At 36.0% G+C, this 14,074-nt stretch overlaps 1 protein-coding gene across 1 annotated transcript; it reads left to right on the top strand.

Annotated features, from left to right (window-relative positions):
• The first annotated feature begins 350 nt into the window (after positions 1-350).
• Positions 351-2,316, top strand: LOC132277473 (putative UPF0481 protein At3g02645). The gene is made up of 2 exons (XM_059779326.1): positions 351-1,074; positions 1,182-2,316. Exons 1-2 carry the CDS (start codon positions 481-483, stop codon positions 2,070-2,072), a joined length of 1,485 nt encoding a protein of 494 aa, XP_059635309.1. The 5' UTR covers positions 351-480; the 3' UTR covers positions 2,073-2,316.
• Positions 2,317-14,074: the final 11,758 nt, after the last annotated feature.

A 14,074-nucleotide genomic window follows, 5' to 3' on the forward strand; every position in this document is an offset into this window, starting at 1 on the left:
GGTGGGCGCTTGCCCATTTACCCAAAAGCTCGAACTGTTAGGTAAGGCTGCATACTCACCCATTTATACCCAATCTCTTTCCCATCCGATTCCGATGTGGAACAAAATGACCCTTGTTACAGTACACTCTCTTTGGAGATGTACGCATGCGAAAGTTATGTGGCTCGTAATAAAATGAGATGTGCCAACCAACAATTATTAAAGTTCTGTGACATGTATATATGACATGCAATGCATGATATATCTGCGTCGTCACGACAGACTATCTGTGTCGTCACGACTTACTACTTACTAGCTATAATATATTCAGTCAAAATTAAGTATCGAAGTCTTTACAGCCATCATGCATATATGGCCTACAAGCTTCGATGGCTTCTCGAGACTTGCCTATATATATATAGTGGCTCTTCAATCATGTATTGAAGAATATGCATATATATATTCAATTACTAATAAATATATAATCTAAAACTCGTACTAATGGCGGATATTCTTAGTGATTTCAGTAGTGTAGATATTCATGATGGCAGCGTCGGTAAGGATGCGGTTGAAGCAGGCAACCTTGCAGCTACAGAACACATCAAGGGAATGGTTTCAGCAGCCAACACGAATTCTGAAACTGGCACTCCTCCACAAGCTCCTCCTCCTCCTCTTCTTACAGAACATCCACTCCTCCCCTTCCCAACAATTACTAGTACTGCAAGGAAAGCCAAGCCTTTACCCCGCCAACGATGGTCCATTTTCAGGGTTCCCGACCACATACGAGAAGTCGACCGGATAGCTTACACTCCCAGGTTCATTTCCATTGGCCCTTTTCATTATAAAGCACCAGCTTTAAAGGCCGTGGAAGGTCGGAAATTGCGGTTTCTTAATCGCATGTTGGAGCGGATCAGCCACCAGAATGAGATCACGCAAGAAGGCCTTAAGGACGCCATGAAAAAATTAGAAGGGAATACAAGAGAATGCTACTCAGAAGAGTTTGAAAATATCAAAAGTGACGAATTTGTGACCATGATGGTACTTGATGGTTGCTTCGTAGTGGAGCTACTGCGCCTGAGTGGCATGAGTTACAAGGTAATACTAATTAATTTTTGCTCATACATAAATTAATAGTTTGATAGTAAAGTCTACGAAATCATTATTATTCTTAATTAATTCTAACATATACATAATATATGCAGAAAGAGCTTGCAGATGATCCTATTTTTGCAACGCGCTCGTTGCCACAGAATCTTGGTCGTGATCTACTGATGCTCGAAAACCAACTGCCTCTGTTTGTGCTTCAAAAGCTATTTGAACTAACAAGCTCAGGTAAAGAAGAAACATCCCTTGAAAGCCTTGCGCTCCAGTTTTTCGAACCATTAAGACTTGGGAAGGAGGCAATTGAAAACCTGAATGTAGAAAAAAATATGTTATACCCACATTTGCTTGCATTATTTCACTCAAGTTTTGAACCCACAAATCCTCATCCTCCACCTACTCCAATCCAGAATTCGAGCACTAGTACACACACATACAGAACATTTTCAGGAAAGGGTTGGGTGTATTCTGCCAAATCACTAAGTCATGCCGGTGTGAAATTCGGGACGAAGCCCGGAAACGTGCTTGACATGAAGTTCAATGATGAGGACAACGTGCTTCAAATCCCAACTTTGTTTGTCGACGACAACACTAGCCCTGTTCTTAGAAACTTGTTGGTGTATGAACAGTACGATAGATGGGCCTCCCCATATTTCTCTTCTCTTGCAGTGTTTCTTAATAACCTTGTGGTCACTTTGGATGATATGGTTATTCTTAAGCAATCTGGTATTATCAGGGCTCATTGTGGTGATGCAGAGTTGGTGAATTTCCTTTACAGTCTCACCAAAGACCTTGCGTTCGACATGGATGATTGCCATTTTGGCAAGATAATTCAGGATATCAGGGGTTTTTATCAAACCAAGACGGTCAAATTTAGACTATTTCGCCGACGCACTCTTAAAAGAATATATAAAAGAATAGTGCCAATATTAATGAATATCACCATAATCTATGTTACCACAATGATATCTGTGTATTATAATAAACCATAATCATAGTCTTCGGTTGGGGCTATGGCATCAGTACTCCTAAGTTTTGGGATATCCGAAAGTACTAGCTTGTATTAGTGTATAAGTTTAAGATGTGGTTGGTGTACTGTTCTCTCTTGTAGCATTTGGTTTCTCTTTTATGATTTGGTTTGGTTGATGATGTACTCTCTTGTATTTTGCTTTGTATATATATATATGTATATATGGACTGCCCTTTTTATGATTTGTTTTGGTTGAATGTTGATGATGTACTCTCTTGTATTAATCGCTTTTGAGATATCTATGTATTTCTCTCTTTTGACTGCTCCTCTTTTTCTTTTCTTTTTTTTCCTGCACAAAATCATGCAACTTTAAAATTATTGAAAAAACTATTGAATTTTTATTGTTTATGTCGTACTTTTCAGATCAAATTGCTATTGGTCCTAAATCTGCACCAATGCAAACAAAAGTTGTACTGGTAAATCTAGACCCTAAATCTGCACCAGTGCACAAAACATATGTATGGTAGACCTTATTTATATACCAATTTAAATGTACAGATATGTGACTTGCTCAAAATTATTTGAAGAGGATCCATTCCTTAAATGAAGAAGGAGCATCCCTAAAAGAGATTTTGCTCAAAAGGATTTAATTTTAAGCCCACGAAGGCTTGGGAAGGATACAAATGCAATTGAAAAGTTTAGCGCTTCCCTTTTACCGTCAAGTACATTTACCTTTTTTTTTTCCTTTTTGATCAAGTTTTCTATTCTCTGTTTATCAGAATTGTCTTTTCCTCACCTCGTTAAGGTTCTCTGTTCCATCAGAGTTTGGATTTCTTTCCAATAGGGTGTTTGGGGGATGGTTGTCCTCACTAATCCCGCCTACAGCTTATCTCTGTTGGCTGGATGGATTGGATCTTGTGTGCTCCTGCTTGTTTCATCGGCAATCTGGAAAGGTGACATACCTGATGACCTATGTTTGCTGATTTTTCCGTTTGATCCAAGTATTTCTACCGTTTTTCTTGGTTTTGTTATGGATCTAATGGTCTTTGTTTGTTGTGTTGTGTGTATTTTCTGTTTGTTTTCTTCTTGTGCTATCCATACGAAAGTCTACCCTCCCTTGGTATCCTTGTATCTCGGACAAGAGGATCGAGTAGGATCCCCGGCCGATTTGTTATCTTGTTCATCAAGCTCACCGGATTCGGTTCACCGTGCCTATCAATGCTTTGGGATACTGTTCAAGCAGGTAGACATGACGTCATCACTGTTGTTGCTTACGTTGCATGACTGGCATATCATTTACGCTTTCGTTATGGACCACATACTCCTGGAAGGTTCTAGTATGGGTTTGCTGGGCCTCTGGCCGTTGGGCTTTATGGTTTCCACTATTGGCATAGTCTTTATTTTTCTATCCATTCCAATAGTGGGATTGGGCCAAGGTGCATCTTTTAACCCACTGACTAATTGGGTTAACTCTATTGAGCCCAAGTCTTTGGTCGGTTATGTCCAGTTTTCGCAGCCTACAATGAATCAAGTTTGGCAATAGCTTTGGCTGGGGTTGATGCCATGTGATGTTTCTGATTTTTAGCATTTTCATTTTTTCAGGATTTTGTCGCCGCAAGGGCATTTTCGTATTTTCACGTTTTGCGTACGGGATTTTAGTTGGGTTTAATTGCATTTCATACTTTTTATTTTATATGAATTATGTAGCATTCCTATAGTGGTGCATTGCATGTATTTGTGTGGTGTGGATTATAAGATAAAAGAAAAAGGGAAAAGAAAAGGACAATGGTAGGACCCACCACTATCACATTTGTAGGCTACAGACCACATTTTTTTTTGGTCTCTTATCTCTCACTCTCCCGTAGCTCTCTCTTCTTCCTCTCTTTTCTTCTTTATTTCATTTTGTTTTGCAACAAACTTTGAATCAAGATTACTCCTTCAATATTTGGAATTTTTGAGTGACGTTTGCGGCTGTACCAGCGATTCAAGCTTTGAGCCTCCCTAGGAATTTTGAAATTCTTGACCCACTTTGAGGGTTTTGCACAATTAAGAGGTAGGGGTCCTTAATCCATGAAGTCTTGTGCTTTAGTGAGTTAATCTACTTGAATTGTGTCTTAGAATGCTTAATTGTGTTGATTTTAGTTTAAAATGACTTGATTCAAATATGTGAACATAAGAGGATGTGTATTAAATAGGTTGTATGAAAAGCATGCTTATATGTTGAGTTCCTATGTCTATTATGATGTTAACATGCTTAAATTGTATAGAATCAAGCCAATTGCTTAGTTGATGTGTATATTTGCTAATTGAGTAATTGTGGTATTAAATGATCTATGTGAAGAACATATCTATGTGTTGATTCTTTATATGTCTATCATGCTATATTTTATTGTATGAAAACATGTTGTAACTCATTAAAAATTCTTATGAATTATGCTTTGCCAATTAAATTTAGAGTGATTGTAGAATGATGGGCATAGACATGATATTGATACATTCATGCATTGATATTAGGCATGAAAAAGAGAAGAATTGTTTTGATATGAAAAAAGGAGGAATTGTTTTGATACGAAAAAGGGGAATTTTTGGGAAAGTGTTTTGATGAAATGGTTTTATGAAAACCCGGTCGTCGCAGAGTCACCAAAGGGCCGGTAGGTTAATGTAACCTAGAGGGAACTAGAAAGACTGCCCTAGCGTGGTTGAGCTATCTGGCCCCATAATGACTGTGATACCCCTCGGATCCGAGACACGGGTTGATCAGGCCCAGGCCCAAACCCGAGGGATATCGAACAATTAATATGTTATAACGAACACAGAATACAAATTGAATTAAGAAATAAAATTTAAGCTGAAAGAAACTAAATATAAATCCTTTAAAAATAAATACTTAAATCCCAATAATATAATTGTTGAAATCCGATAGTCCAAACTCCATAAGTTTAACAACTTGGGAATCCATCTCTAGTGGACCCCTAATAAAAACCAAACTGAATTAAAACAACTGAAAGAACATCCTGATAAGCTATGGAGAGAAATCCTACATCATCGGTAGAATGAGTAGAAACCTCTGCTCAGCACGAACACGTCTAAGTCTGGAACTGTCGTGTACCTGAAAAATAGAAGTGGGTCAGGCCCACGTGCAAGTTCTATATCTCTATAATCCAAACAGAGACCCGATACGCATGTACATCCTAAACAATTCCACAATAGCTAATAGTCCGTAAATATATATATATAGTCATACTAAAGGACTCTCACTGGACTACAGGCCGATCTCAACCTGAATAGAGGTAACATGCTATAACGCACACGAGGTGGGCATATGTACCTAAACCTAAACAGGGTATACCTCTGACCATCGTATCCAGCTATGCATCCCAATGCATATATGCTCCCTAACCGTCGATCCTGAGACTCAAACTCATATCGAGGTACCATAACAATATATTTAAAATCCATCCTGTATCCTAGTAGTGCCGTTCAACAAGTCGTTGCCATGACACTAAAATTAATAGGACTTAACTTTTAGTTAATCCAATTCTTAATCCAGAGTAGGTAGGTCTTGGTATTTTGAAATCAAACCGTCCCTAGTATACTACCGTCCCATACCGATGTATACTATCCAATCATCCAGAGTAGGTAGGTCTTGGTATTTTGAAACCAAACCGTCCCTAGTATACCACCATCCCATACTGGTGTATACTATCCAATCATCCAGCAGTTGATAATATCAACAATTAAAGTAGATCTCAACTGAATCCATATCTCCATCATAGATACAAAAAGTATAGTTTAAGTATCAATAAACAGAATCAGCTATATACACAAACATGTTCAATTGTATATCCAACACTGCTACTAACAGTCATAATGTAAGCATCAAGAAATATAGTCACCTTATATATACAAACCTACTCAGTTTAGGTTGTTTCGTTAAATATGATATAATGAGAGAAGTATTTCAAATTATCATTCAACACCTAACAGTTGATATTACAGACATTTAGAGTAAACATCAACAAATTCCATTCCCCCAACAGTTGATACTAACAATATCATTACAAGCATCAAGACAGAATCACAGTATTTATATATACATGCTTAGTTTAGGTTGTTCTACAAAATTCCATTAGTGTTAAATTTAAAACTTAATTCCATTCAACACTAACACATCCCACCCATGTATAATTCAAATACATGATCATGGTACACAGTTAAACATGTTACAATTATATTATCAGTCTCAAAAGATTACTTGTGCAGGGAATTAAACTTTACTAGTTTTCCAAAACCAAACACAATGTAATTATCTGATTAATTCCTCTACTGTCCAAGCAATTCCAGGTAATTAGATTAATTAACACTACATCTGGAGCCTTAATTCAACCATATGCTTCAATTAGAGCTTCCACATCCAGTCCTAAACACATCTGAAAACTCCAGAAAACATCACTGCATGCAAAAACTAGCAGAAAAAAAAAAAAAAAAAAAAAAAAAAAAAAAAAAAAACTGGAGCAAGAGCCTGCTCCAAACAAGTGTGGAGCCGGCTCTTTTGCCCTTGGAGCCAGCTCCCTCACCCTTGGGAGCCGCCTCCCATCATAGGGAGCCGGCTCTCTCCAAGGGAGAACCGGCTCTCCCCTTCTCTGCCTCGTCTCTTCGCCTTCTGTCTCCGTTTTACACCTCTGCTACCTCACGCCATAACTTCCAGAGGCTGTAACCCAATCCCAGTACACTCCCAATCCATGCTTAAGTCCAGTTAACATTACATACATAGCTTTAAACAGGGATTTATGCAAGCAAACATTATGTTTTTAACAGTTTTACAAAGCATAAAAACATATGACAAGTTTCAGTTTAAGCACGAACAGAGAATGTTTTTAATTGATTCCATTAATCCTAAAACTGTTTAAGAATGCAAAGAACACGAAGCCTAAGGGAGAGAGTAAGGATAGAACTTGCCTTACACCGACATTCGTCTATATTTTCCAGCGAATCATTTATTAATTCTCAGTTTTCCTTCACAACCGTCTCCAAACTTTCTGTGTCTTACTATGGCGTAATATTGTTCTAAAACCCTAGGCAGACATCTTAGACGAGTATTTATAAGCCACACTAATCCTAGGCTCTCTCAACCCTAATTGGATTTACACGGCCCATCGAGAAAACTAGGTTAATCAATGTCGGCTACTTATGTGAATACTCTATATGCAACCAACCTTACAGTTACGTTAACAACAAAATAAATTACATTTAATTAAATAAGGTAATAACATTAAGTCAATACTTAACACAATTAATTAAAACAAAAACAATTAAAAATCAATTAAGTAATTAATACAATTAAAGTAATAAATAAGAAGTAATTGATACAATTAAAGCCAATCCTTCTCTCGGCGCTGAGGGGGTACCAAAGTTGGTTACATTAACAGTTTGAAAGTGATTGATTTTGAATGAGAAAATGGGGAGTGACATCGGCATGCATTGCATTCCATTGCATCACATTGATTAGGTTGAGTTTGGTTGTTATGTTGTATTAACCCGGCTTGGTATGATCCCCATTTCCATTGCTCTATTCTATGTTTGGATTCACAAAGACACAAGAGACATGTCTTAAGTGCCACCTGCTGAGCAAATTGCTCACCCTACATACTTAACATTTTTTTTCAGGTCTTGGAAAGGAATTGGGGGATGACAATCCACCTCATGCTTAAGAGCACTTAGGAAGCATTTTGGATGTATTTTTGTAGAGCTTGAACTTATGTTGTAAAGATGTTGACTTAGGATGTATTATTTTTGCAACATGTAAAATATTTGGATTTTAGCATGTGCATGGCCAATGGGGTAATGTAATTGAGTTGTACCAACATTTAATCCTTAGTGTATTTTGGTAACGTGTGGTAAATTATGTTAACGTTGTAGTGGTTGTTATTGTGGATGTTGAAATATATTTGCGTATGTACGTGAATGTAGTGGGTGTGGGTGATTGGCTTTCAAAGTTAGTGTATCTCGGTGACAGTGAGTGAGGATAACCCAAACCAGTCGACGTAAAACTCCATACGTCGACCGAGTTGCATAAACCAGTCGACGTGTAGCTTCCCACACGTCGACCGGTATCCTGACAGTAAGCTTTTCACTGTACACGTTCCAAACCAGTCGACGAGCTTCCCACACGTTGACCGTATCTTGGCAGTGGGATTTTCTACTATTCATAACCCAAACCAGCTGACGTATAATGCATATACGTCGACCGGTTCTTGTCCCATAAACATTTTTCTTTTAATTCTCCTATTTACACTTTGGCACCCAATTGTTATGTGAGTAATTACCTTATGGCCCAATCAAAGTGCAATAAATATATTTTAACCACCGAAAAGACAATATTGTCCCGGGCCTTATTTTATTTATTGCGTGATTCAAGTAAATGACAATTATGCCCTTGAGTCTCAAATTATTGATTTGTAGCAAATTACCATCTTGCCCTTTTTGGACCATGATAATTGAATTTAACGTGAAAGGACCGTATTACCCTTGGACGATTCCGGGTCGGGTAAGGACCCATTTAATGATCCGGATCCATGAGGATTTAGGTCGTTACATGCCAAGTCATGTGGATATTGGTGGTATGGTGTGATACTTGGCTAGAGGTAAAGGACATGCTTGTGGAACTCTTGCGCATCTTACTCTTGCTGTGAACCACGTTCTCTCTGGGAGGTTGTGTCCGGCAGTGCATATTTCTTTCTTTTATGGTGCTGGTACTCCACCTGTAACTGACACCTTTTCCTTATTTGTCAAGACTGTGATCTTGACTATAAGGGGTGTTAGTTCAGTTTGGTTGTTCCAGTGAATGTTGGTGTTAGATGTGTATTCGGTTCTATAGCTCCGATGTTCTTGCCTGTAGATGCCGTATGGAGTTTGGCTTGTCTTTTTTGCCAGGGTTAAAAAAAAAAAAAAAGAGTACATTTATCTTGCTACGATATGGAATCGCACATCATTTTTTCAACCAATGCTCAAATCCCTGCTTAAAAGACAAACACTAGTTATGTTGGTAAAATATATATATACAGTTCCGTTCAGTTGCTCCCTGGTGTGTAGGGAGCAACAAACGCGACTTTTATTACAGTTGTTGGATTTCATCCAATGATTGAAATTGAAAACAACTATATTAGTTGTTTCTGGTTTTTTAAAACTCTAAAACTACCCAATTTGAGTGTTTTATATAAAATTAAACAACTTATAATAAGGTATTAAAAATGAAAAAATTAAACAAATAATTCCACTAAGATCGTTTGGATATAGAAGAGTGAGAGTAGTGCAGTCCTTCTATTACGATGAAAAAAAAAATCTTCGTACAAAATTTTTAACAGAAAACTTACAATTTTTTTTTTCTTGCTCCTTTCTCTTTATTCATAATTACTAAGTCCTTCCATATTAAAAAATAAAAACCCACGAAATTGAAAGGAGAGAGAAAAAAAAACTTGCACTGTTTGAAGAGAAATTTTTTTCACCAGAACATGAATATAGAGAAAAGAGTTAAGGATAAAAAAAAATGTAAGTTTGCTGTAAAAAAAATTGTACGAAGAGATTTTTTTTCTTTTTTCCCCTAAATAGAAGGACTCCGCGATATTATTAGAATTATTTGTTTAATTTTTTCATTATTAATACCTCCTTATTATAAGGTTTAATTTTAGTGGTTTTGGAGTTTTAAAAAAGTAAAAACAACTAGTATAGTAGTTTTCAATTTCAATCGTTGGATTGTTATTGGATGAAATCCAACGATTGGAATAAAAGTCGCGTATTTTACTCCCTACACACCAAAGAGCAACTGAATAGGACTGTATATATATATATATAGTTGTATATATATATATATAGTTGTATATGTTATTTTGTTGTATGATTTACTCTTACAAGTTTCTCTTCGACAATAGTTACATGTTTGTCTCAGTTTCAATCCATTCGAACTCGTAAGACTATTTTATCTCCAAGAGGCCAATTGTATTTTTCTTTATGTGAAAAAAAAAAAAAAAAAAAAAAAAAAAAAAAAAAGGGTTTCTAGGTTGTTACACATTCATGTATTTTTCTTTTCTTTTTTTTATTGGCACCAGGAACTCCCATAAGCAGGGCCCCTTTGGGACACATCTTAGGTTACAAACCTGGGAATGCTGTCAACGGCCCCACACCTCAACACCAATTTCAATCAGAAAATATAATAGAAATGGACGGGCTCGAACCTGGGACATAAAGCACCCCAGGCCGTTACTTTACCAACTCTACCAAACCCCTCGTGAGAGCATATTTTTCTTGTTTTGTTAGGCACAAACAAAGTGGTCCAATCGAATTACTTATGTCTCAATCAGGATGCAGCGGAGAACTTGATACCTGGACCAATTAGTCAATTACCCACCACTCAACTCAATTTTTGTTTTCAAAACTTCACTAAAAATATACTCCGTATATATTGTTATTTCGAATGGTAATTGTTTATTTTCTTTCAAAATGCAATATATTTTTGTTTATTAGTATACTCTATCATATTTATTTATCCTTTATTTAAGAATGGCTCTTTTAACTTGTATTATATATTTTTTATTTTATTTTATTTTTCATAAATTCAATTTTATTTTATTTTCTCACATGTTATATATGATATAAAATTTTAATTTATTTAAAACTTAGATATTTTATTGTTCATTAATTTAATAAAAAATAGTATTATTATACCTTCAATAAGAACAATGACTTGGAATTTAAAAATATAAAAGCACTAGTGTTAAATGATCCTTAAAATATCAGTAAGAATTACTAAAATTGCCTAAAAGTTATAAAAATAGCGTGTCACTCAATAAAAATAATAATAATAATTTGGCATGCTAGATCGAAAAAATTCTAAGATCACCATAACCGATTCCGTTAATTAACGCCGATACGGAACCGATTACATTACACAACCTTGATTGGTAGTGTTTGTTATTATGATATTTTTCCAAACGATAAAATCATGCTCAAGGCCACCGGATGATTAATCTTTGGGAAGGGAGATTTAAAACCATTGTGTTACCCGGATACAGTTTCAGAACTTAATCCTGGATTGCAATAGCCTCATAACGCTTTTGTGGGCTGGTTTCCTTTTGCCCATATATATGTTGTATGGGTCGGAGGTGGGCTGTCTCAACTTGCTGTTGGGCCTTGTAAATTCTTATACTAAAAAATTGAGTGTTATATTTCAATTGGAAGTGAAATATAACACTCAATTTTGTTCCATCAGCCTGGCATACTCAACATCCAACTACATTGAAATGAGCTGATCAGATGCTGAGGATGAGCAAGTGGCTTAGTTGGTGTCATGGTGTGCCTACAATTAGTGACAAAGTGCTAAAGTATAATTTCTAAATAAAAACTGGACCCCAATTATTATACCCATGGCAATCAAGAAGGCCCTTACCTCCCCCATCCTCACAAGTATTTGAGATATTTATTTTGTAATTGGTAAATTTTGGTGTCAAAATGTGTCTGGTCGAGTTATAGTTTTCGTTCCATCTTTTGTGTCTCGATGACGAAAGCGGAACAATATGTGCAACCGATATGCGTTTCATTTTGATTTGATTGAGAACATCATGTCAGAGAAGGTATGTTGGTGAGGTCACGTTATTTTTACTTCCGGGAAGTTTTGGTAGTGGTAATATTTTGTTTTTCAAATTCAGATTTGTGGGATTTTAATATTGGCATAGTGGTGGAACTGTTTGGACATGTATTTTTCAAAATACGCGTTTGGAATGAATTTCACTACCACTAAGGAACTGATTGCACTGTTGTATATCGGTTCCGCCCTATGGAACCGGTTGCGATCTTGCAAACCAAGAAGGAAAGTTGCAATCCTATTCTATTTGGGTTTCCTTTTTAATTAGGTTTTTGGAGGAATGTTTATGCACGAAAGTAACTTATTTTCCAATTATATTTAGGTCTTCCATAAATCTATATACTTCAAAATCTTTAGGGCTTGAAATTTTATATTTTTCTAATTTAGTGGATTCTTTTAGAGATATTTCTACTTCAGAAAATCAACTTTGATTTATTTTTTAGAGCACACACATAAACACAATTGAAAATTCAAAGATTTCGAAAAGCACGATTTTAATTGTTCTTCATCAAATTTATAATTGAAGAAAATGGGTGATTCGATCACACTTTGAATGGGTTTAGACATTCGCGAAGTGTTGTTGATCTACCAACAACCCTTCGACAAGGTTCAAGGAGTAAGTCTGAAGTTGTAAGCTATTAGATGGGGGAGTTGCAAAGTCAGGAACATTCAGCGAATTGAGTCTTGATGGAATGAAGGAGCGTGAGCCTGAGTCAAAGTGAGGTGTACATACTTTGCTTCAAATATAGTGGATCATTTTCGCTCGAAACAGCAAAATCTGAACGAGTTATAATTTTTGTTCTATCTTTTGTGTCTTGATGACGAAAGCGGAACGACATGTGCAACCAATATGCGTTTCATTTTGATTTGTTGGTGATCAGGTCATGTTATTTTTACTTTCGGGAAGTTTTGGTAGTGGTAATATTTTGTTTTCCAAATTCACAGTTACATTCAGCGAATTGAGTCTTGATAGAATGAAGGGGCGTGAACCTGAGTCAAAGTGAGGTGTACATACTTTGCTTCAAATATAGTGGATCATTTTCGCTCGAAACAGCAGAATCTGATTGAGTTATAATTTTTGTTCTATCTTTTGTATCTTGATGACGAAAGCGGAACGACATGTGCAACCAATATGCGTTTCATTTTGATTTGTTCGTGATCAGGTCATGTTATTTTTACTTTCGGGAAGTTTTGGTAATGGTAATATTTTGTTTTCCAAATTCACAGTTATGGGATTTTAAAATTGGCGTAGTGCATTTGGACATGTATTTTTCAAAATACGTATTTGGGATGAATTTCACTACCACTATGGAACTAGTTACGCTATTATTATATTCCAAAACTACAAAATCTCACTTGCCAAGTGGAATCGATTCCGCCCCATGGAAGCGGTTGCAATCTTGCAGACCAAGAAGGAAAGTTGTAATCCTATTCTATTTGGGTTTCCTTTTTAATTAGATTTTGGGGAATGTTTATGCATGAAAATAACTTGTTTTCCAATTATATTTAGGTCTTCCAAAAATCTATATAATCTATTTTTTACTTCAAAATCTTTTGGGCTTGAAATTTTATATTTTTCTAAGTGAGATGATTAGAGATATTTTTACTTCAGAAAATCAACTTTGATTTTCCTAATTTATTTTTGAAAGCATACACATAAACACAAGATTGATTTTGGATGTTTTATGATCGAAATTGAAACATAATTGAAGATTCAGAGATTCCGAGAAACATAATTTTAATTGTTCTTCATCAAATTTATAATTGAAGAAAATGGGTAATTCATCACACTTTAAATTGAATGGGTCAAGGCATTCGCGGAGTGTTATTGATCTACCAACAACCCTTCGACAAGGTTCAAGGAGTAAGTCTGAAGTCGTAAGCTGTTGGACGGGGGAGTCGCAAAGACAGGGACGTTGAGCGAGTTAAGTCTTGATAGAATGAAGGAGCGTGAGCCTAAGTCAAAGTGAGGTGTACTTTATTTCAAATATAGTGGATTGTTTTCACTCGAGACAGCAAAGTCTTCTAAGTTTTTCCCATAACAATTGCTTGATTTTCACGAATCGGGAATACAATTAAGTATCACTCAAAAATATTTAGCTTCATTAATTTTTTTTTAGTGAATGCACTTTTGATTTCAGAAGCTAACAAAAGTATCAATTCATTTTGGATCTTATGACTAAGATAATGATGGCGAATCTCTTTATCCTCCTTACGTCGATGATGCTCCAATCATTTCAACTTGGTCCATAAAATTTTTATTACTCTCTTGATAGATCTTCTCATTAGTTCCACGAAATGTCAGCGCATGCTTAGCAAGATATTTCACAATTGAAAGAGAAGGAACATTAGAGGATATGCCGTAAAAATGCATGTTATATGAACTT

Source organism: Cornus florida, unplaced genomic scaffold (assembly GCF_030987335.1).
Source record: "Cornus florida cultivar Cherokee Brave unplaced genomic scaffold, ASM3098733v1 CherokeeBrave_3.0.0_Hap2_Chr10, whole genome shotgun sequence".
NCBI classification, from domain to species: Eukaryota; Viridiplantae; Streptophyta; class Magnoliopsida; order Cornales; family Cornaceae; genus Cornus; species Cornus florida.

Bases quoted from the DNA above. Each gene is read 5' to 3' on its own strand.
- LOC132277473 (XM_059779326.1), top strand. From the start codon at position 481: ATGGCGGATATTCTTAGTGATTTCAGTAGTGTAGATATTCATGATGGC. The intron at 1,075-1,181 runs GTAATACTAATT...TAATATATGCAG, and splicing joins TGAGTGGCATGAGTTACAAG to AAAGAGCTTGCAGATGATCC.